General features: G+C 40.6%; 1 protein-coding gene across 19 annotated transcripts in view; it reads right to left on the reverse strand.

Moving 5' to 3' along the window:
• The window catches only part of PTPRM (protein tyrosine phosphatase receptor type M), a 416,336-nt gene that overhangs the window by 115,877 nt on the left and 276,743 nt on the right, over positions 1-23,716 (reverse strand). For 10 of the 19 annotated variants that reach the window (XM_088675353.1, XM_088675349.1, XM_088675346.1 and 7 more), the window contains 2 exons: positions 17,402-17,534; positions 10,664-10,693 (listed from right to left, as the gene is read on the reverse strand). In XM_088675353.1, coding sequence (XP_088531479.1) covers positions 10,664-10,693; positions 17,402-17,534 — 163 coding nt within the window. The remainder of the gene's footprint in view (positions 1-10,663; positions 10,694-17,401; positions 17,535-23,716) is intronic. The other 9 variants (XM_035126005.3, XM_088675354.1, XM_035126003.3 and 6 more) reach the window with 1 other exon arrangement.

Here is a 23,716-nt window from a genome sequence, read left to right on the forward strand (position 1 = left end):
TATAGTCACCTCTCACCTTCCAAGCAGGGGCTGAACACTTCCCACACCCAATTTTTTTGGGGGGGCAGGCCCCCCATTGTACAGAAGCATAAGAGGAGGGGCTAAGCCCAGAACCAAGTGTATTGGGGCTTCAGTTACCAGCTCCTTCTCTTCTTCCTCCTGCCATGGAGAGGAAGAAGTGGGAAAACAGCCCCCAGCTGCTGGCAGTGGCAGGAGAAGGAGTCGGAGCCATTGAAGCCATGCTGCTGCTGTGCTGGGCTCCATCCTCCTCTGATGTCCTGATGTCATGCACCATGTGATGTTGCCCCCCCTTCTCCTTTGGAAGCTTGCACCTCTTCTTCTAAGCATGTTCCAGCAGTCTAGGTTGGACCAATAGTGTTGATAATGCATGGACCATCAGAAATAGGACCTGGTTTCCTGCCATGGCTTCCTTCTGTGAAGTTGTATCCCATACAAATTTTGGTCTCTTTCCTTCTTTCGGTATCTAGTATGTTTTCTTTTTGAACACCACTACACTCTCACCTGTGCGGCACAACCTAACTGCTTTCTCCAGACATGTGCAGTGGATTAAAACAGGTATTTGCTAGGCTATTTGTATCTGCCACAGTGATGGGCTTTCACAAAACTGCTGCATACCTTCTGCAAATCCTTAACATACACTTGTGAAAGAAGAAGAAAAGCTCTCTCTGTAATACCTATCTGCAATGCTATCACACAGTTTGCACCAGCAATGAACACCTTTACAGAGTCCAAAATCCAAGTTCAATTTTTACAGCACAGCAAACCTTTCTCAGTGTACTATTATGATTATTGTAACTGGTGTTGGTTAACGTGAGTTCAAACAAGAATGTGGTTACAAAAATATGTTCAAACATGTAAAAATAATATAACTACCATTCAGATATTAAGCATTAAATTTTGAGAGAAGGGCATCTGGTGACTGCATCAATGAAATGAGCTCACCATAAATATGTTGTGATAGAAGGAAAACGATACATTTCCTTTTAATTACTTTGAAGGAGTGGGGTAGGGGATCAGTGAATAGTGTGGGAACACCATTTTATGTTTCAGCATTAGTCAAATTAACAGTGCATGGATCTGGTTGAAAATCTGGATGAAGATGATTGTCCCTCCCCCATATAAATCAATATTTTAAACAAATTCTTTAAAGTTAAAGGGGTATTCTGATTGCTCAAAATGCTGCTAGTGAGTAAAGAACAATTCAAGCCAGCCTGATACCATTTAAAACTACAACAACAACAACCAGCAGAACATGATAACTGCAGTTATTCTAAACAGATTTCCCCCTTCACATTATCACAAAAATGTCATCCAAAGAGTGCTGCATTTTAACTAAGTGGACAGAATGTGTTGGACCTTTTAGCCAGTAGTTATGTTTCTTCCAGTGTGTGATATTTACAGCCTGAGTAGGCTATAAATCATTCTCTTGCTACAATCACAACAAATAAATAATTGCTACCACAGACAAGCCAAGAATTTCCTATTCATAAAGTAGTTAGTTTATTTCTAGGCTTTTGTCCAGCAGTTTTTGCCATGATCAGTTATTACTCAACAGATTGAAAGCATCCTAGTCCGTGCTGTGCCTCTTATTTAATAGACAGAGTGCTAAGTGAGGCGTTACACTGGGGTGTGAAAATGGCATCTAATTTATTCCATTTTGTTTGTTTTTCTTGCTTTCCTGTTGACAGTTTCTTATTCCCCTGACAAACAGGAGTTTAAAATCACTATATCTCAGTCCCTTCCATAAATGGAAGGAGTCTTTACTCACATGGAAGGGTAACTCTAGATTTAATTCAGTGAACCTAATGATGATTGGCAGCTGAATGTCTAAACTGAGGAGTAATATGAAATTCTGTAATGGTCCTTCCCACATGCATATATTCACATTATACTGCAGCCATCAAATGATGAACCAGTTCAGTTTTACAGGAACATGGCTGCTACAATGAAGTTTTGTAAATACTTTAGCTTTAATGGTGTTCATTCTCCTCCTCCGCTCCCCCGTTAATCAAAATGTTAGTTACATCCTGCGTCTATCATCTAGTAAGAAAATATCTTAGCTTTGTTCAATCAGATGCGTTCATATATGCATAAAAAACTGAAGTACTCAGCAGTTTGTTCTTGCAAGCAAAAGTACTTGTGCAATAATTAATGAAAATGTACGTACCAGTAATTACTTTTTTAAAAAACATTTATGAATCAACCCTTAATTTCAATCTGATCCTGGCAAATCATTTATTTTTAGTTTACAAGATGAAAAGCTGGCATGCTTAAAAAAAACTAAAAAAAAACACCCTAACACTCAGAGGGAAATAAAGCTTTGAAAATTCTTGTAGATGCCACCTGCATGGTGGTCCCAGAAAGGAAAGTGGAGATGGGAGGGGGGGAGAGGGGGGAGACCGTGCTGCTAAAATTATACAGGCATTTCTAGTTAATTAGATACAACAAGAAGCTGTCAGGCCGTCATGCTGTAAAAATGTTACTTCAACCACTATGACAAGTAATGTGCTTTACTTTTATAGTCATATCATGCTGTGCCCTAGAACACAAAACACAGCACCTGCTATGTGTGGATACTGGCTTCTGAGGTCACAGTAGCTGCACTCTTAAAATGGAAAAGTAGGAGCATACATTGCAATGAATGATAGTATAAGAAAAACACATCGGATTCTAACCTTCAAGTATGCTAGAAACATGGCAACTCACAGAAAGTACAAAATATCACCAAATGACATATAAACCTCTTAACAAAGCTATGGATTGAGGAGTTCTATGGCCAAATGCCCACCCAAGGTTGTTGTAAAGATAAAATTTGTAACTTCTGTGCATAGAACCCTGAGCTCCTTGGAGAAAGGGTGAGAATAAATAAATATAAATAGCAAGCTAATTTTATGCCGATAAGCCAATTAGATAACTACTTTTCTTTAATAAGCGAAAATAAGAAGCATTATTTTTAGTCTACATTAATATAATGGCATCATGCATTAATAATATGAATAGCATTTTAAAGAGGATCTATAGCCTAAAGTGAAATATACAATTAATCAAGATTAGCTAGTTTGGGAGTGCTTGCAGTGGATACTAACCTTTTATTTATTGTTGAGGTTAATTTATTTTCCTAAGGTTCACTAGTTTGATCTCATTTGCTTGATTGCCTGATGGCATGACCCTAACGATAACAAAACCTTCCGTAAATAATGCTTCCACTAATGTAACCAATTACATCAAATGACATTTCCAATTTTACATTAATCCCACACTAAAATGAATATCCAGTAAAGCTGGATAGGCAACTACTATGTTATTATTACGGCAGATAACTAAAATGTATTTCAATGAGTCACAAACAGTGCGATACTATTCATGTTTATTCATATGCAAGGCTTACTGCCTTTTGGTGGGTGCTGCCTAGTAAGCATATTTATCACAGCAGCCCACATATTCAAACCTAGATAATAGGCATACTGTAGCATTTCAGGGTGGCCCCCACAAAACTGGATAATTAATTAATAGCTTCATTTCCCTTCTACTGGGTTGTTTGCTACTCACTCTATATGTGCCCCCTGCTTATTTTATCCTCACAACCACCTTGTGAGGTGGGTTAATCTAAGACAGGGGTCCCCAGACTACGGCCCGGGGGCTGGATGCGGCCCAATTGGCCTGCCAATCCGGCCCGCGACGACCCCCGCCGCCCGCTCTTACGGCGCACAGCGCGGCAGCGCTCTTCCGGGTCGGGAAAAAAGCGCCGAAAATCCTTTGTGCGCATGCGTATGGGCCTCTCCCGACCCGGAAGAGGTCATTTCTGGTGCACTTCCAGGGCGGGGGAGGCACATACGCATGCGCACAAAGGATTTTCGGCGCTTTTTCCACCCTGGAAGAGCGCCGCCGCACCAGTAAGCGCCCGTACGCATGCGCATGGGCGCACACTCCCCCGCCCGCCGGCCCGCACAGGCGCGCGCTCCCCCGTCCTCCGGCCCGCCGCGCGATCGGCGCGGTGGGAACCGGCCCAAACGCCGGTAAGTCTGGGGACCCCTGATCTAAGATATAGTGACTGGCCCAGAGCCTTGAAAAGTGCTTAATGATTGAGTGGCAGTTTGAACCCTGGTGTCCCAAGTTCTGGTCTAACACTCTAACCACTATGACACACTGGCTCTGGTAAATATGAAAATTCTGCCCCTTCAATTGAAGGAAATCAAAGTTATGGTTCAATCTAATTTAATTTAATATTTCAGATGAAGAAAATCTATTACAGTACAACCTTGCATGAAGTTAAACCAAATGGAAGGACACCTTATAACAAATAAGCAATAAATAACCAGTGAAAAAATAGTAAAATAGAAATATTTGGGATCCTAAGGACTAAATAGGGATCCAGGTGGCGCTGTGGGTTAAACCACAGAGTCTAGGGCTTGCTGATCAGAAGGTCGGCGGTTTGAATCCCTGCAATGGGGTGAGCTCCCATTGCTAGGTCCCAGCTCCTGCCCACCTAGCAGTTCGAAAGCACATCAAAGTGCAAGTAGATAAATAGGGACCGCTCCGGCGGGAAGGTAAATGGCGTTTCCGTGTGCTGCTCTGGTTCGCCAGAAGCGGCTTTGTCATGCTGGCCACATGACTCGGAAGCTGTCTGCGGACAAACGCCGGCTCCCTCGGCCTAGAGAGCGAGATGAGCGCCGCAACCCCAGAGTCGGTCACGACTGGACCTGATGGTCAGGGGCCCCTTTACCTTTAAGGACTAAGTATCAGATGCCCTTAACTGCATTTTTCTGCCAATAAGTGAAGGGTTCACTCCCTTCCTCTCCTGACCTACCTGCAAGAAAACCCTGCCTATGTTGAAGAGGAGACTCTTGAGAGTCCCATGGACTGCAAGAAGATCAAACCTATCAATTCTAAAGGAAATCAGCCCTGAGTGCTCACTGGAAGGACAGATCGTGAAGCTGAGGCTCCAATACTTTGGCCACCAAACTGTGGGAGGCAGAGGAAGACAGGAGTGCCTGACATGCTCTGGTTCATGGGTTCACGAAGAGTCAGACACGACTAAACGACTAAACAACAACAACAACATGTTGACCTTTGATATGGATTGGGACTGCGGGATGTAGGTTTTTTTAACCCATTGCTCCCCTGCTACAACCGCAAACAAAATAGAGCCTACAATTTGCATGGTAAAAATGGTCCCATTTGTTAAAGTCCTCAATCCTAACAGGCCAGGGGCCTGATCAGACCCTCTATGGTTGCAATTTGTGGGAGAAGAGAAAGCACCACCTGTGCAGGATAGGACCTCCTATTCTTAGGGCATGCCTCCAAACTCGGAGCAGACTTTAACATGCACATTATTATTTTTAAAAAAAGAGTTTCCCTGCAGTCTAGGCACCTTATCAGATTTAAAATGGCCTTTCCCTTGAAAGTGTGATTTCAGAATGTGCATCTTGATTTATGCTATGCAGAGGAACAGATAGAGAAGCAGTAGATAAATAGCACCTGACATTGATTTAAACAATTGCTGAATACTTGCGTGATAATGTCTACAGGTGCTTTCATTTTTAAAAGACCTGTGGAAGCAGGCCTGGTTCAATACTTGCTCTCTTTTGACTATATTTTTAAGCCCACAATCTAATTTTACATTATATAGATTTTTGCCTTTAGGTCATTGAAAAGTCAATAATAATGATGCTTATAAATTAATTTATCTCTAACCCAGCATAATAACCCTAATCTGCTATAAATCCAGTTGCCATATTTGCATATCCTGCATTTGCCTTAATTATGCTGTCGCCTAATTAGGAAGCTCAGTCTGGAGAAGAACTCACAAAAACCAACGGTGCAGAAAGCTGAAAAAGAGTTTATTCCACTTCAAGGGTTTACAGCTATGGAATCCTATGGCAAAGTGGTTGGAACCGACTCTATTTGTGAGGCAAACAGTGTTAGACAGAAGACACACGGCAGTGACCTACCATGCTAATGAAAAGTGATATTGAAATTACTAATTCAGATAAGGGTACACAGATTGCACTTTCTCCAAAGCGCAAAGGCCTGTCACTGAAACAAATGCACAGCCCTGGTTACAATTAATTTGATTCTTGTTCTTTTTAAGGCTCAGCTTGTAGATTTAATTAAAGCTTTCATGCAGTAGGCACATTCAGCAAGTATCTGTGTTTAATGGCTTCTAGTGAAAGGGAGAAACAGAGAAGGCAAAGCTCCAAGTCAACATGCAATAATAAAATAAAAAAGAAATCCATAGGCATATTACTAGTCTTCCATATACGCCTAGATTCTAACACTGTAAGTAGACTGTTAAGGTGTAACATCAGTTACCAAACACAAGCTGTATGAATGCCTACGAAATACAGGACTCAAAAGGGGAGAGCACTGTGGTTCTTTAAATCCCTGCAATAGCAATTTTAGAAGCAGATGCAAATAGAGCCGAAAGTGTTTGCCCACCGAGCAGAGGTGAAAGGGAGGAATATTGGCCCACCCCAAATTTGAGGTAATAAGGACATGCAGCAGCAAAAAAAGGTAAATGAAACTTGCCCCCACCCCAGCCCCCCAAATCCTAGCACAACCTAATTAACTAATATAAGTTGTGGGCACTTCTCAGCAGCCACATGTTCCCTAAGTCCTTTCTAGTCTCTTGTCTGCTTAGCCTGTTCACTTACATCCCAAGCTTCCGGACTTCCTGGGTTAGACTCATAAGCCCAGGGAAGAGACTCATAGGATAAAACGTGTTTGCAATGTTGCCTAATTTTGTGCAGCAAATTTTAATAGCTGTAGGCTGACAATCCTCACTATTTCATTATGAAATCTTAATCACTGTCTAGTATTGACGCAGGTGGCACTGTGGGTTAAACCACACAGCCTAGGGCTTGCCGATCCGAAGGTCGGCGGTTCGAATCCCCGCGATGGGGTGAGCTCCCATTGCTCGGTCCCAGTTCCTGCCCACCTAGCAGTTCGAAAGCACATCAGTGCAAGTAGATAAATAGGTACCGCTACAGCGGGAAGGTAAACGGTGTTTCTCCGTGCTGCTCTGGTTCGCCAGAAGCGGCTTTGTCATGCTGGCCACATGACCTGGAAGCTGTACGCTGGCTCCCTCAGCCAATAACGCGAGATGAGTGCCACAACCCCAGAGTCGGTCACAACTGGACCTAATGGTCAGGGGTCCCTTTACATTTACCTTTAGTAATAATATAATGTGTGGAATTCAACATAGTGCTAAGTGGGATATGTGCTTGGGGAGTTCTGCTCACACAAGGGGTGTTCTCCCCCTTCTCATGTACCCCCTAAACTTGTACTGGGTGTCCCCTCAACTCTCCAGAGCATATTTAGTGGGTGGAGGCCACACGGAATGACTTAGTTGGAGTCAGCCCTATGAATAAAAATCATGCCCTCCCCTCCCTTTCCATCCCCTTCTCAAGTGTTGTCATGTCATAAATACAATGCACATTTTTTCAGAGATGAAATCTTCCTCCAAAGAATGAAACAGCAGCTTCACACTGTACAGTTTAGCACTATTACCTGTGACACAATTTGGGACACCCTCTATATAACACAGACCTGGTCCAGCTACTGGTTTGTTTGATTTTAAATGGGTCCCTGCTGTTTCCTTCAAAACCAGGAATATGTATGTATGTGTTAGTGAAATTTAAAATTATAAAGTAGTTAAGATTTCATTCCCCCCTGTCTCTCTGACTCCTTAGTAGCTTAGTAGTTCATCCCACCTTGACAATATGTTATTGCAACCATGATGCTGAAAAACAAAACAATAAACCAAAGTGAAGAAATGGCCATGCCTACTCCTTAACCTACATTTCCCCTCACTACTCTGTGGCAATCACCCAAAGAAAGTTTGGTATCTTTTGTACACAAGCTACCCCAACCAGATGTTGCTTAATCATGAGATAGGGCTGTCTTCTCTCCTGTGGCATTATGGCAGGAAATAAATTCTTTGAAAAGTTGGAGAGGGAAAAAGAATGGGCAGGCTGAGACAATTGACCTAGTGGAAATACAAAAGATGGCTGACAGATCTGCCTTGGGGCAGATTATCATTAATCTAGTTATAACACCCACCAATAGGGTCAATGAAGGCATTTCAGCCACAGCATATTCTGTAGGGTTTAAAAGGTATTCAAAGGATAAGAGTTTCAGAGTTCAAATAAAAATATAATTACACAGGAATGCTAATGTTAGCAGGCTAAATGAACACATTTCACTCCAGAGACAGAAGCATTTTGTTTTAACTTTTTTGAGCTAGCAAGAACTAAAACACAGGAATAAAAAGACATTTGAGCTACTTTTCCCTACCTTTCGCCTTTTTAAAACAAAACAAAACTGTGCACTGATTTGTGTATGTTCGCCTCATTCCTCATGGTTCTGCCCTTGGCACTTGGTTCAATATTTCATTAAATCACCCTGAAAACTAACAGCTTAATTTGTTATGAAACTACAGTCCCTAAGCAACATAAATTACCTACCAAGTTGTGGCTTTGCCATGCAGTGTAACTTAGCCTTAAGCAACATTTCTGTACATGAAGAGTGTGCAAACAGTAATGAGGTGGGCACAGCCACAAGGATACTTCAGATGTTCAAGGATCATGGAAAAAAATAGAATGACAGCCTCCATCGAAGCCTCCACTAGGCGTTTTCTCTCTTTTCCCCACATGCTGTCAGTGCCCAAGGTAATCCAATACTTCCTTTCATGCTAAGTATTCAAGGAGCAGTCTGCTAGCTCGTTTTTATAGCCATTTAAAAGCTTAGCAGAATATAAAATCCTTCCCCACAAGCTTTTCTACTGCACCCTTTATTTTTCTCTGGGAATGTGCTATATACAAATAATTTCTTAACATCCCAACTGTTTCTTCGCCACAGGAGTGCAACTATCTTTGTTCTATTATTCAAAGAGATTTGGGCCAAGAGCGTAAAAGCCTGCAATTGAGGCTGATTTTCATTTCATAGAATCGTAGAGTTGGAAGGGACCCCAAGGGTCATCTAGTCCAACCCTCTACATTCCAGAAATCAACTTTACTGGGCGTCACTGTTACGGTGAATGTCTTTCCACTTCTATGGTATCTTCTCACTTGCTGCCCCTCATTAGCTTCATAACGCCATGTCAGTTCCTTTCTTTCCCAAAGGCGTGGCAGCTAGTTATATGACTCAGCAGCTTTTTCTCCTTCTTATCTTAAAGTGACCCCCAGTTTTGTCTTAACAAAGCAGAGACCTTCTCCAAGTGACTTTTGCTTTCCTTACTTCCCATCTTGCTTTCCTTACACTGGCAAGAGCTATTGTGGTGTAGTGGTTAAGAGCGGTAGACTCCTAATCTGGGGAACCGGGTTCGTGTCTCTGCTCCTCCACATGCAGCTGCTGGGTGACCTTGGGCTAGTCGCACTTCTTTGAAGTCTCTCAGCCTCACCCACCTCACAGGGTGTCTGTTGTGGGGGAGGAGGGGAAAGGAGATTGTTAGCCACTTTGAGACTCCTTTGGGTAGTGATAAAGTGGGATATCAAATCCAAACTACTACTCCTCTTCTTCTTCTTCTTCTTCTTCTTCTTCTTCTTCTTCTTCTTCTTCTTCTTCTTCTTCTTCTTCTTCTTCTTCTTCTTCTTCTTCTTCTTCTTCTTCTTCTCATACATTTAACTCCTGATGTACAGGAGCAGGAGTAGGAAACCTTGTGTAGGGCTATGCCATTGTAAGAATGTCAGGAGAGCTCTGCTAGATTGACCTAAAGGTCCATAGAGATCAGCAATCCATTTCCAATAGTGGTTTGTCAGATTTCACTGGTATTCTTATATGCACTCCACAAAGGCAACAACCCTCCTCCCAAGGAGGATTATCTACAAATTAACTACCATAAATGCTTACTATACAGTTATGGCTCATGCACTGTGCAGTAGCCTATAGATTATTCAGAAAGAAAGTAGTGAATAGGCAGGTCATCCCGACAGACAATGTCGCACTAACACTCCTGCTCTACGGTATTTAAAATTTGGACCTCTTTAAAAATAACAGCAAACAAGTAAACATAACCTTGTGAACATGCCCTTTTGATTTCAAATAGAAAAATATCCTCTTACCTACTATGTACATATCATTCTCTGGGATCAACACAGCATAACTATGTGTTACAGAATATGCAACATTTAAGCAGCATTTTATTTATGAATGGGATTAAAATGTATACAGCAATGGATGTATGGTAAATGGCTGCACATGTACATACACCACTAGATTTTCAACAAGGAAAAAAATTAAAAACAACCACTCTATGCCCACTTACTTGGGAATAAGCCCTTTGAACTCAGTTGGGCTTACTTCTAAGCAAACATGCATAAGCTATGGATCAAAGTATTTTATTTAAAGATACCCTAAGCTTGGTTTTGTTTTTTAAAATCCTAATAACGGTGCTTGTATTTTCCTAATATTTTTGATGAGGAAAAAAAATTACAACACTTTTAACACACAGTACGTGGCAAAGGAAACCTAAAGGAAACGTGGATTTGAATACAATGACATGAAGATGTTTGGTTTCAAGCGAGGCAGAAAAGTGTTTCAAGTTTCACAAAGGAAGTTTGAATCATTAGTATTCACTATTCATGCACAGAGGAACAACATGGCAGAAAGCATGTCTCTGATGATGCACAAGTAAGTTACTTACAGGTAATAAGTGTAGGAGTGATAGCTTCTTCTGCCATGATGGTGGAAGGATTTAGGCAGTGGAGGAAAAGATGAAATGGAAGGAAAGAAAAGCCAAATATTAATGTATGAAAAAATCAAGATGAGACTAGAACTGGAGAAACAAATGAAAAGGTAGCAAGAATGCATCTCAGAAATATCATGCAGCACATTTGGAACAGACAGGTGACATATCCAATCTTTACAAAAGCTTCAGCAATTCCTCACTGAGGTTTTTTTAAACACACTTTACCGCACATCTAATAGCCATGACTAACAAGGAAATGTCTCCTACACATATATAATACGTAAGACAGACACACACATGTTAATTCATTAACCATGCTTTCATTTCAGATCATAATACTTCCTTTAGGAAGGACAGCATGCCACTTCTAAAACATCAATAAGGAAATTAGAAACAGTAAATTTTCAAAAAGTTTTTTGTTTTGCCAGCGTACTGTGGGTTATTTGATACTGAGTACCTTTCTTGAATGTTATTTCTTTGTAAGTCAACTATGTTGCAACACTATCACAGCTCCACTTGCTCAGATACGCCAATAAACCATAGGAGCATAGCACCATGGGCTGGCTGTTTACCCCCACAATCTAGTTGGGAATGCAACATAAAAATATAAACTTTGTATACAAATGTATGTTTAAAGAAAAAAGGGGGGGAAAGTCTTTCAACTTTTTTTCCCCAAAAAGCAAAAACAACATTTTTTCCTTATATGAATATGCTTACTTTACAATTATGGTTTTATTCTTGCTTTCGGAAAATCAAATTAGTCCCGCACAATGACTAAAAAACAGGGCTTGGCTGCCTGGCCAAGTGTCCATGGGTGGGACCTCTCTGACATTGTTGCCCTTCTTGGTAGGCTTACTAATGGTGGTGACAACAGCTCCATGACCTCCGACAATAGCGACAAGCTGCCCAGCATTTTAGTTGCTTACAATGCTATGACAAACGTTGGCTCCAGGGCACTGGGGGGGGGGATACTGACAAAAGGCTTGCAATCCTCCACTACTGCTCTAGGCAAGGCTGAGAGGCAAGCAGGCCAAGGCCGGCTAAAAGCATTCATGGAGCCCTGGAGTTTTCCAAGGATGTTGGGCCTGCTAGAAACCCGGTGCAGCTCTGTTTGGGGTAGCCAACATGGTAGCCTCCAGGTGATGTTGGATTACACCTACCATCATATATTATTATTGACTGTGTTGGCTGAGGCTGATTGGAATCCAATAATATCTGGAGCTTGGCTATGCTTGGTCTAGATCAGGCTTTCTCAACCGTACGTTCCTAGTTGTTGTTAGACTACAACTCCCATCACCCCTGACCACTGACCATGAGATTAAAGGGGAAGCAAAGTACATATATACAAATTGGTGCTTCTGCACCTGTTAATTTGCCACAGTTTTGTCCTCCCCACCCCCCCAAAAAATGATGAACGTGAAGAGATTCTTTACATTATGGACCAAACAGTCTATCCAACCAATGTCTATATTCTGAGCCAATAAAACAGTCATATGCAATAAAGCAGTACAACCGTCTCTCTATTTCTGCTCTATTGATGACCTCCTTTACAGTGCAAAAAAGGGAGAAACAGCATTTTATAAAGCAGCAAAATAATTAGGAAAACTTGCTAAATTAAGGGTCAAATAGCGGCAAGGTACAAAAATACAAATAAGTACTGTAAGTATGGTAATTTCTGCATCATAGTTTTTTGTTTGCTTGTTTGTTATGGCAAAAACAAAAACAAAAGAGCCCTACATCCCTTTCCATAAATAGGTCTTACAAAGGACTACAGCTAATGTTAACTTGCCTCTAGCTACATGCTGCAGGCATCCCTTTGAAAATGAGGCTTTCATCAAGTTTTCTCTCTCATCTTCTTTGCCTGTAGAAATGTTTGCTAGTTTTCTATTCTTATTTTTCTGATGCTAACAGTATTGTTTAAAGAAGTGAAGTGCTTAATATTTAATCACATGTGGTATATTTGCTAAATGTACACCTGTTCTAATTCTGTTTAAAAGGAGAATGCAATGTGCTGTTTTTGTAGGAAAGCTGCTGTTGTAGGTGCAGTTGCAGCAAAACCCAGCAAAACTTGAACAAGGAGTAAGTCTATGCAAATACTTCTGCCTACCTACAAGGATAGAACAAGAGGAAGTACGGTTGTTCTAGTGAAGAAATATTGTAACATTTCCTCATTTCGAGTCCCATGACAAAGCAATCCCTATTTTTTAACATGAGAGCATTATAACATAATTGGTATAAATGCAACCGTGCTTCTAAATTTTGTACAGCAATTTCAGAAACAACAATAAATATAATTAACCAGTGCAATATTGTCTGGATGCAAAATTCTGCTAAGAATTTATTGAGATAAATGATTCCATATTTAAAAAATACCGTTGAAGAGTCAGGTGCCTTATTTTCAACAAATAGATCCCATCACTATTTGATATAATGGAAGAAAAATGAAGAGGAAATGGCTCCAGATATTTTTATACAGTAGTTACGATGGGGTTATATTCCAGATATAGGGCATAAAGCCAAAATCAAATATAGACAAAACACATTGGGTGCAATAGCAGGTGGCATAGCATGGGGAGCGGGGCTGGGGGACCATGGCCCCGGGTGTCTTTTTTTTTTGAGGGGGCACAACCAGGCGCCCCTACAACAGGATCCTCACTGGAGACTGACTCCTGAGTGCAAAGGAGCTAAAGAGACAACATGGCAGCCGGACGCCACCAGCCACATCTCCACTCTTGGGTCAAGCCTGACTCGGGGGTGGAGAGAGGCTGCGGCACCTGAGGCACTGGACCACAACAGGCCCTGCCTCCCTCAGGGGTGTGCCTCGGTTGCCATTAGCTTATGCTCTGCCGACATCTTTTCCCCTACACACTTGTCCCTTTTCTGCCTCCCTTTATTTATTTATTATTATTTTGTCCAGCACGTAAAGCTATATGCGCACAAGTTAACTGTGCATAAGTTGTGGGTCTACTGTACTGAAGCTTTATAATAAAATGAGGTTTTATATCTGTTTTATATCTGATAATCCTTCACAATTACTGCTGAACAATTCTAGATTATAACAGACTGAAAAATACTGTTTTGCATGTGGTTAATGAAAGAATCACAACAGCAAGGCTAACAAAAATATCAAATTACAGTGGTACCTCTGGTTACAGACGGGATCCGTTCCAGAGGCCCGGCCGTATCCTGAAAAGTCCATAACTGGAGGTGCCCTTCTGCGCATGCACGCTGATCGCTTCTACACATGCGTGCGGTGAAACCCGGAAGTATACACTTCCGGGTTTGCCGCATTTACAACCCAAAGATTACATATCCAGAGGGATACGTAACCCGAGGTACCACTGTACTTAGTGAAGATGCTGGTATCATATAGGTGTTGACCTTTATTTGTATTTAATCTAGTCATATTTAGGTCACAATTCACATTGCTCTTTTGGGGCTTAGGATATTCTGTACTCCCAAGAGGAATTCTGACGTCCAACTTTCAAAACCTTATTGCTTTGCTGCATGAGGTGTTTTTTTTTTTAAAAAAAAAATATTAGCTGAAATCTCTACTTGGCACACTCCGTTACACTGCTTAACTATTTTAAGCCCATGCTTTAGAAAGCAAAATGGCAAGGAAAGAGTTGTACTTTTGTAGTTCTCATTTGAAATTTTGAGAAAAATAAAATAATTTTTAAAAATGTCCAATGTTGTAAATTACAGAAGGACTTCTACACAATTCCTAATAATAACAAAGCAGTTCATGGCGGCCTGCTCCTATTGTTCTAATAAGAAGTATACAGTGGTACCTCGAGTTACAAACACCTCGGGTTATGAACACTCCGGGTTACAGACTCTGCTAGCCCGGAAGTAGTACCTCGGGTTAAGAACAGAAACTGCGCAGCGGTGGTGTGTGGTGGCAGCGGGTGGCCCCATTAGCTAAAGTGGTACCTCAGGTTAAGAACGGTTTCAGGTTAAGAACGGACCTCCGGAACAAATTAAGTTTGTAACCAGAGGTACCACAGGTACATGATTAATTAATTATACAAAAGATGTTATTCCAGTGCTTCAAATTTGAAAGAAAATTATATCTTGTTTTAAGCTTCATATTAAAAAGCGCCAGCCTGATGAGCACAGCAACTCTTCATGGTAGTCCTTGCCCATATGAGGCAATTATGGAGGTTGGAGGTCCCCACCTTCCCACAGTGCCTAAATCTATTCCTCCCCTGGTTCCTTCCTCAGCAATCTGAGACTACATCACTATACCCTCTGCTCTTCCCTGTTCCCTTGACACAGCAGAAGGGGGAAACCTCCTAGCTTCTTCAACAGCCTGACTCATCTCTGCCTCTTGACCTCCCTTCCTCTCCTGCTTCGGTACTTCTCTCTGCTACAGACTCTCCCTGCTCACTAAACTGAACCTCTTCAGCTTCCAACACCTTCTTCTCCCTCTTACCACTCATTATCATCCTACCACCAATCCCTGAGCTCTGAGTCTTCATCCCCTGGGGGTTCCTCAGCTGGTACCTCTCATCATTCGTTGGTGTCCAGTCAGTCAGTGACAGCTAATAGTGCTTAAAAAGGCCCCATGTGCTGCCTCTGGAAAATGAAGAATCTTAACCACAACTTTTCTTTGGAATAATAAAATTTGGCCAAGTTCAATCCATAATGCTAGTTCATTGTTGATACATTTATTTCTGTATATAGATTTTAAGGCTACAACATGCCAAAAATGATTTCTACATATTTTTATCAATGCAGTACTGTACAGTGGACGCTCAGTTGCGAACATGATCCGTGCGGGAGGCACATTCGCAACCTGCAGCATTCACAACCTGCGCGATTCGGCGCTTCAGCGCATGCGCAAAGTGCGATTTAGGGCTTCTGTGCATGTGCTGAAACCCAGAAGTAACCCATTCCAGTACTTCCGGGTTCGGCACGGAGCGCAACCCGAAAAGACACAACCTGAAGCGGGTATAACCCGAGGTATGGCTGTATATTTCTTTCCGACACTAAACAAGGGAGGGGTGCCTGGTGCCTTCATTGCATATCTTTAGGTGCTAGGTGGAAATGTTCTCTATCACCAGACCTTTGGTTGATTAACATTCTATGGACTCGTAAATGTGTTTGTGGGAGGGGGGTTATTGGTTTGTTTTTGTTTTATTATGTATTTTGTGTTCTCATTTTGTATTTTTATGTTGCGAACCACCCTGAAATCTTCAGACAGATAATAATAATAATAATAATAATAATAATAATAATAAACTCAGATTTTGGATCTGCTTTTCACAGAGGTTCTTTTGCTCTTCTAGCTGCTTTCTTCACAAGTTTTATCTGTTACCTTATGACACTGAATTCCATCTGGTTCACAGTCATGCCACAGGGACCATATTAATACGCAGGTGACTTAAATGTACTTGTGTTTTTCAAACCTAGCTCTATTGATATTTCGTTTCACACCTGGAACTCTGTGAGGTCTTTCGCAAGTATATCTGAGTTCATTTAAGGAACTTGAGGCCTGGAGAAATTGCAGTGGTGTGCATTGCACACAAAAAGCCTACACAAAGGATCAAGCATTCCAAGTATAAACATTCAGATATTTTTCATACCAATCATATTCTATCAACTCAGAGATTCATTGACAAATGAACCTAAGCATACTCGAAGTAAAGCATGAATAATATTGGCCCAATCTTCTACTGTTTTTTCTGATATGTTCTTACTAGTCCCACGGTGAAAACTATTCCCTCGCTCCCACTCCCAAACATATTACCTTGATGTCAGGTAGATTTTCCAGGACATTATAATTTTTGAGTACAATCAAAACTATAAATTCCACAAGCTTGTAATGTCTGCTCAGAACAGGACCCTCTGCCTTTCACTCTTTTGTATGCAGCTTCTGAACCTGCCCTAGGTTAACTTCAGCATTATAACAATATAATCCTTTCACTTGTTTTCACTGGGGAAAATATACACAGTGAATTGTGAGCAAATATTTCAAACAGCACTCTTCAAAATTCCACTCTTACACTTCTGTCCAGCTTGGATCCAGAAGTGTCATTTTGATCATGGATGGAGTTGTCTTTTGGTGTAGGGCTATTTTTTCACTAAAACACGGTGCGAGAAAAGCCAAAGTAGCTCCAAAAATATTGTTCAGCTTGTGGTTTGCAGAAGCAGAAGCATGGTCTGACACATTTGACAATTATGGTCTGACACAAACCCTTCAGCACTTTTCCAATTTACCTTCTTTCCACAGTTCTTTGGATACAATGCTATATATTGGTTCCAAAGCACTGTGTCTGTTAGACATATATATATATATATATATATATATATATATATATATATATATATGGTATTTTTGAGTTCTACAATGACTCAGACACCTCAAATTTTCTCCTTAGCTCTTAGATGGAGTGGGGCTACACATAAACATTATCCTTATGTCGTTTGGGCTGATAGTACTGTATACAGTGCAAGAATCCCCAACTGCAGGCACTAACATTAATTTACTAAGAAAGCTGCTGCAGGAGGAAAGAGTCAGATATCACAATTTCATTCAACACTAGCAAGGCTTTAGGGAGAATGAGCAACATATATTTTCAAACTGTCCATAAAAGTAGCCAGAAACTTTGCATCTGTTTTACTGAGAACTGCTGCAGGAGATGCTTCAACACAAATATGCAGACACAGAAAGATTTATTAGTTACTCACCTTTTCTTCATAACCAACACAACCCCAAGAAATATAATAACGAACAGCAAGATTCCTGCAATTACTCCAGCTATTTTAACCGTATGGTCTGTTTGATTCTCTGGTTCAGGGTCTGGTTTCCTAGTTGCTGCACCTGCAAAAACACATTTTTAAAAGAGAGAACATAATTAAGACATTGCATGGTTTATTTCTAATGTTTGACATCATCATAATTGTCATCAAAGCTGGCAGACACCAAATCATTGATTTCTTATTTGTTTATAACCCTAAACCAAATTCTGATGCTAAACCCACACTGTAACCTGTTCTCACATACCAATTTTCTATATTTCTATTATCTGTGTTACCCTCCCTGTTGGCCTTGCTATTTAAAAACTTGCTAACAAACACAATAACTATCATAATCCCCTATCCAAATTTGATTTGCCGAAACATTTTCTGCAATTATTTTTCATAAATGAAGCAGTAATTCTTTAACATATTAGCTTAAACACCTGGAAATGTGAGATAAGCTCATTTACCATGCATTTTACCAGCAACTGTTTTGTTTTTTACACAATAGACTTTTTTTGGCCTTTGGAAATCTAAATCTAGGTCACATCTGGTAGGCAAAAGACTCCTTCTAAGCAATTTATTCACAAAATGGGAAGCAGCTGATGATCACACCACTGGCACCCACATTTAATATCTGCTTAAATGAGATAACCAGTGCCTTACAGCAGCCACGGTCTTCAGCTTTTATAGCCGCTTCTTTACAAAAAAAGAGTAATGTTTGTTCTGTTTACTGTATAATGTGACGGAACATCAGAATCCATGTCTCATGAAACATCCATTTTCTACGGTAAATAATTTTAGCATGAAAACTGTTAAGGATGCATTATTCAATTCAGCATGCTGACCCCCTTAAAGGACTTCTGACTTTTTAATCAAAATATGACAGTATTCATCTTTCGAAGCACCGTGTCACCTTCACAAGGTAGACAGACAATCATGGAAACAAGTCTGATTTATAAGCTCCCTCATTAAAGTTCCTTTGGATTGACATGGGTATGGGCGGGGAACAAGTAAAATGTAATTAAACTTTAACGTTTGGGGACCAGCACACTCCTGTTTTCATCAAGGTCTTTGAAAGCTCTGATTAAGTTCTAACTTTTTTTTTATTTGCCTAGAAACCATGGTAATGAATAATCAACTCAGGGAGGGATTTTTATTGCTTAGTACCAAATGATGCCAAATTTTCAAGGGTACTCAAATTCTCACTCAGACAAACAAGGGTCAGATTTCCAAAACCCTTACTGTCAAAGTTTACAGCTGCATTTTTACAAAGTGATTGCCACATTAGGCGAACAAATCTTTCTATATCTATTTTGGTGGCTATTAACGAGCCGGTCACTACTTGATCATCCCTCTAGACACAGTATATATGATCTCTCTACAATGGTGCAAATCCCTGCATTATATATCATCTCCAAAGATGACCCATAATCTCTAAACTGGAGCAAGCACTTATTTGGTCTCTCACTAGCACTAATTAGGAGTAAGTGTCACTAATGGGAGACTTTTGTCATACCTTGTCATACCATTTATGCTTTGCCTGATATGACACACCTGACAATTCTTCCTAACCTTGCTTGCCACATCAATGCTTGAGAAGAGCAAGAAAGGTGCTGGTATAGCAAGTTTTTTTTAAATATATGTTGAGCATGAAGAAGTGATAATCTGCAGGTTAGATTTTATTACTGAACCCAAGTGACTTTCACATACAAAAAATGTTTTCAAATGGCAATTGCTACTTTCAACACGTACAAGCCCTTTTTGCCTTCACGTTTAAAATTACTGTGGAAGGGACACATCCCTCCTATTTTATATCACAAAAGCTAACTTAATAATGTACTTTCCCCAGTTAGCTATGGCCGTACTTTGGGGCTTTGCTATGGCCCACATCACCACAACAGTAGAGGAAATATGTGGCCAAAATGAGCAAGACTGGGCAAGTGGTTATAAGTGGGGTGGTTATTCCCCTTATAATAACATATATGTCACAAACCATTTAAAGGTGGAGGAAGGGGTCAACCTGGCATGTATAACAAAACCTTTACGGGGCAGGTGTGAGAAAGGAGAGCAGGGGAAGTCTAGTTATGTAATCAAAAATCATTGCACTGGTGGGCTGGTACAAGCCTATCACTCGCTAGCATCAGCTCCCACATTGTAGAGTTTGGTTGGCTTTCTGGTTTACCAGAGAGTTAGGGGCCATGAAACAAGCAAAGAGACAACTAAAACAGATAGTGCACGTGTTGAAGTAGATATCCTGAACATAAACTGATTTACAGCCTGAGGCCATCAAAGTGATGCACAAAAATATAAAATGAGATTTTTTTAAAAAATGCAAACTTTTTTTTTTTTAAAAAAAAACACAACTCACTATTTCTACAGATGTACAATTAATATTCCATACAATGGCTGGATCACACTTGAGGGAATGCCTATTTAAACTTAAAATGTCTACACGGGGACTCTGCTGAGACTAATTTGCCAGGCATTTTGGAATAAGGTCACTTCTATTCACCCTGACCTTGATGCCAGTTTTGGTACAGTTCCTCTAGAGTAGGAGTGAGGGATCTTTTTCAACCCAAAAGCCACATTCAATTCTGCACAACTTTCCAGGGGCCACCACAAGCCAGCGGCAGGCAGAGTAAGATACAAAACTGAACAGAGCAATGAGTGCCAATTTTGACTTTGTGCAATGGACTAGTTTTGGCAGACGCTCAAACCCTTCTCTGTCCTCCATCCAGGTAAGCAAAGAGGATGAAGGACACATTCCAGTCAGGTAAAAGCACACATGTATCCACTCCTTAGGAAATCCTCTCTGGATCTTATTTTATTTATTTAACAAGATTTATATACCACTTAATAAAAACAAAAACCTCTAAGGGGTGTACATTCAATAGAATGAAATATGAGTAAGAAAATACTGATGAAACCAATGGACCATCTAGCCCGCCAATGACAAAGTTGAATTCAGAAGGCCATCAGCATTGTGGGGATTTGCACATCCCCCACGTGCCTTTATATTTACAGTATGCCTCATCAAGGGCAGGTCGGCAAGCATCTACAATTTAAGTGCCACCAATGAAGCTAATCCTGGTAAAATAATTAGCAATCAACTGTGGCTTCAAGCCTACCTGATCTCATGAGCTGCTGCACCTACAACATAATCAGCTGTACCTACAAAGCAGTTCATAGGATCATGCAGTTTCGTTTACAATCTAGTAATCAGTAAACCCACTGAAACCAACACAACTTCAGTGTATGTAGCGATGGGCTGAATTGTAGCGCAAATGATAAACTTGTATGAGCTGGGAAAAATTACTTCATATTACTTCTTTTGAAAGTAAATAACTAAGGCTACAATCCTAACCCCACTTATCTGGGAATAAGCTACATTAAATTCAGTAGGATTGCAGTTTAGTTCATTATATTTAATTACACATTTTTCACTGTAACCTTCACATAAGTGTGAAGAAACATGTATAAAAGTAAAATCAGGTTAGTTATGTAGAGACATAAAAGCTGTTAATTCCCCCACCCCCGCCTCCATGGTGCTACTTAGTTCAATAATCCTTTCCTTTATCAGAACACACTGGTTTCACTTCAATTTCTCGTTTAAGTCTGACCAGAAGCTGGGGCAATTTCTTCACTGTTGTTGGCTTTAAATGCATTTGCTCAATGCGTCATTTGGATGCTTTTTAAACAGATGTTCTTCTAATCAAATAATGTAACGGCATAGTTTTAAAACATCCAAGAAAAACGTCACAGCAGAGCTGAGTTACCAATGGAATCTACTTTTCCTGTTACAAACTGGCCCATGATGATTTTTCTTTTCTCCATTTCTTTTTTTAGCACTAACTCTTGACCTTTGTAATATAGAAACTGGTAAATATCTGTTCCTCCTGAGAGCAAAGTAAATGATCACAGGTTCAAAAAAACTCATACTCTTAAGAGGCCGGCAATCAAATTATTATGCAGGCAGCAGGATCCAAGTAATATCACTTTTCAGCACCCACCCTTAACTCATATTGCAGATAAGGTCAGGGAAATGAAATGCTATACCCCCTATTTGACAGCTGCATTGTGATTAGGAACATGGAATCATGCAAAATAAGACAGGACTAAATTGTCAAATAGTGGTGCGCTTCTGCCTTTGATTATCTAATTCAAGGAATTTGCCACAATGCGAGAGGTTGGGAAAAGATACAGGGAAGACATTCAGTTCTGCCTTAAAGACTTGGCATGATTCCATTTCTCAGCAGAGTATGATCCTCTGTCCTTGCAGCTGAGGTGTGTTTGATGCAGAAACTGGGTCAAATGCTGAAGAGTTCAATCAAGGCATCAGTTCAAGGGGCTAATCTGTATTCACAGTCAGTGGGTGCTGAGAGGTCCTAAATCCTAAAGAGGTTGCATTCATTAATGGCAACAGGCAGGGGAGTATTTCACAACTTGGAACACAAGGAAAGAGTGGGAGCTTTCAAGGTTACTCAGCAGAGAGAACAGAACAGACCATACAGAGGACATGATGGCAACTCAAGGTTTGTGGGCCATATGAGCCCACAGCTGCTCTCAGTGTGGGCAACAAAACCTTGTCCACTTTCCCCCACTGTCCAGCTAATCAGCTCAGATGGGCAATGGGGAAAATACAAGCTTTTCCTGCACTGCTAATCAGCACGTGACCAGCAAGTTTAGCTGCTTCAGGATTTCTGATAAGTGCAGGTTTAACGTGCCTTGCTATGTACCTGATATAACAAATATTGCAATCTCGGTGCTAACAGCAGTGCAGGAATAACAATTTTAGCTTTCAGGAGTTAGAGAATTGAAAAAGAAAAGAAGTAGCAATGGAAGCAGAAATTGTCAATGTTCACTTCTTCATCCCATGTCTGGAATGAAAGTCAACCCAGTATTTGCTGTTGTTCCTTTCAGTTCGTAGATACTGTATTCAATACTTTCCCCCCATTTGTGTTAAGTTTCCTTTGCACTGAAATGAGGTGGGATAATGTAAAAACAGTGTCATTAATTACATAAATTACCTAAGTAATCACGTAAGATATGTAATTTTGCCATTGCGCACAATGAGATGAATAACATTTTTTGGTGGAAGACAAACTGCAGTGGAACAGAAATAGCGATGGATACAACAAACATAGGGCAGAATGGAAAGCAAAGACTTTTCACGTCCCTAATTAGGAGTGCAGGAAAGCATGTGGCAAAGTGATCCTCATGCAGCTGGGAAGGGGGGGCTAGGTCACAGTATGTGTCTGGGGTAGAGAGAGGGAGAAGTTTGTGTCTGCGTTTGAGAACAAGAGAAAGAAACTGGAAGACTGTGTGTCTATGCATATACCTATGAGTGGGTTTACATCTGTGGGTGTGAGAGGAAGGATGTGTGATTGTGTGAGGGGGGGAGTATTCTATCCCTGACCCGGCCCATCAGCATGCACACACTACCCACCCACTGGCATATCTAGTCCTTGGAAGCAAAAGCAGTTTCTAAACTTGCTATAGAGATTGTGAGAGCCAAATGTGTCTGAGTTCACCTCAAGACCTTGAAAGGGCAAGATGCAAGAGCATCCACTGAACTGGATCAGCATGCATTACTCACAGCCCAGGAGATCAATAGCCAGAGCGACCCCTATGCCAATACCACCCTAAAATATTGGAGCGAAAAAATCCCTGGCAAAAGCAGCATAGTATTATGGAAGCTGTTACAAACTGAACTGTAAATCAGATTAAGGATTCTGACAGCTCTGATTTTTTTAGTTTGGTTGATCTGGATGCCAACAAAATAAACAACTTACAGAAGCATAAAGATGATGAAATAGCACATCTGCATACCTACCAAAAAGTAACTACCATTCATTCTTGATCTGCTTAACATAATGCTTTGTGCTGGTTTTATTATTCCTTTTTTTAAAACAAACAAACGGATATCGCTTGAATTTCAGTCACTGTTGCTTTAAAAGTGTGTTGACTTTCCACCTATGTGGTTACAATTACGATTAGTGATGCCACCAAAACCAGCTGGTTTAGAGTATGAACTTGGCTAGGTCATAATAAACACTCACATTATCAAACAATAACATGTCTCCTGAGTGTTTTTCTCTTGTTCATATTGAAATATGAAGAAGTATACCTCTAGAAAATGTAGTTTTCCCAAGATGACTGAATACTTATTTTATTTATGTCTTTGTTGTATTTTTATCCCACCCTTTCTCCAAGGAGTTCAGAGTCGTGTACTTTCCTCCCATTTTATCCTCACATCAACCT

This window comes from Zootoca vivipara, chromosome 8 (assembly GCF_965207765.1).
Source record: "Zootoca vivipara chromosome 8, rZooViv2.hap1.1, whole genome shotgun sequence".
NCBI classification, from domain to species: domain Eukaryota; kingdom Metazoa; phylum Chordata; class Lepidosauria; order Squamata; family Lacertidae; genus Zootoca; species Zootoca vivipara.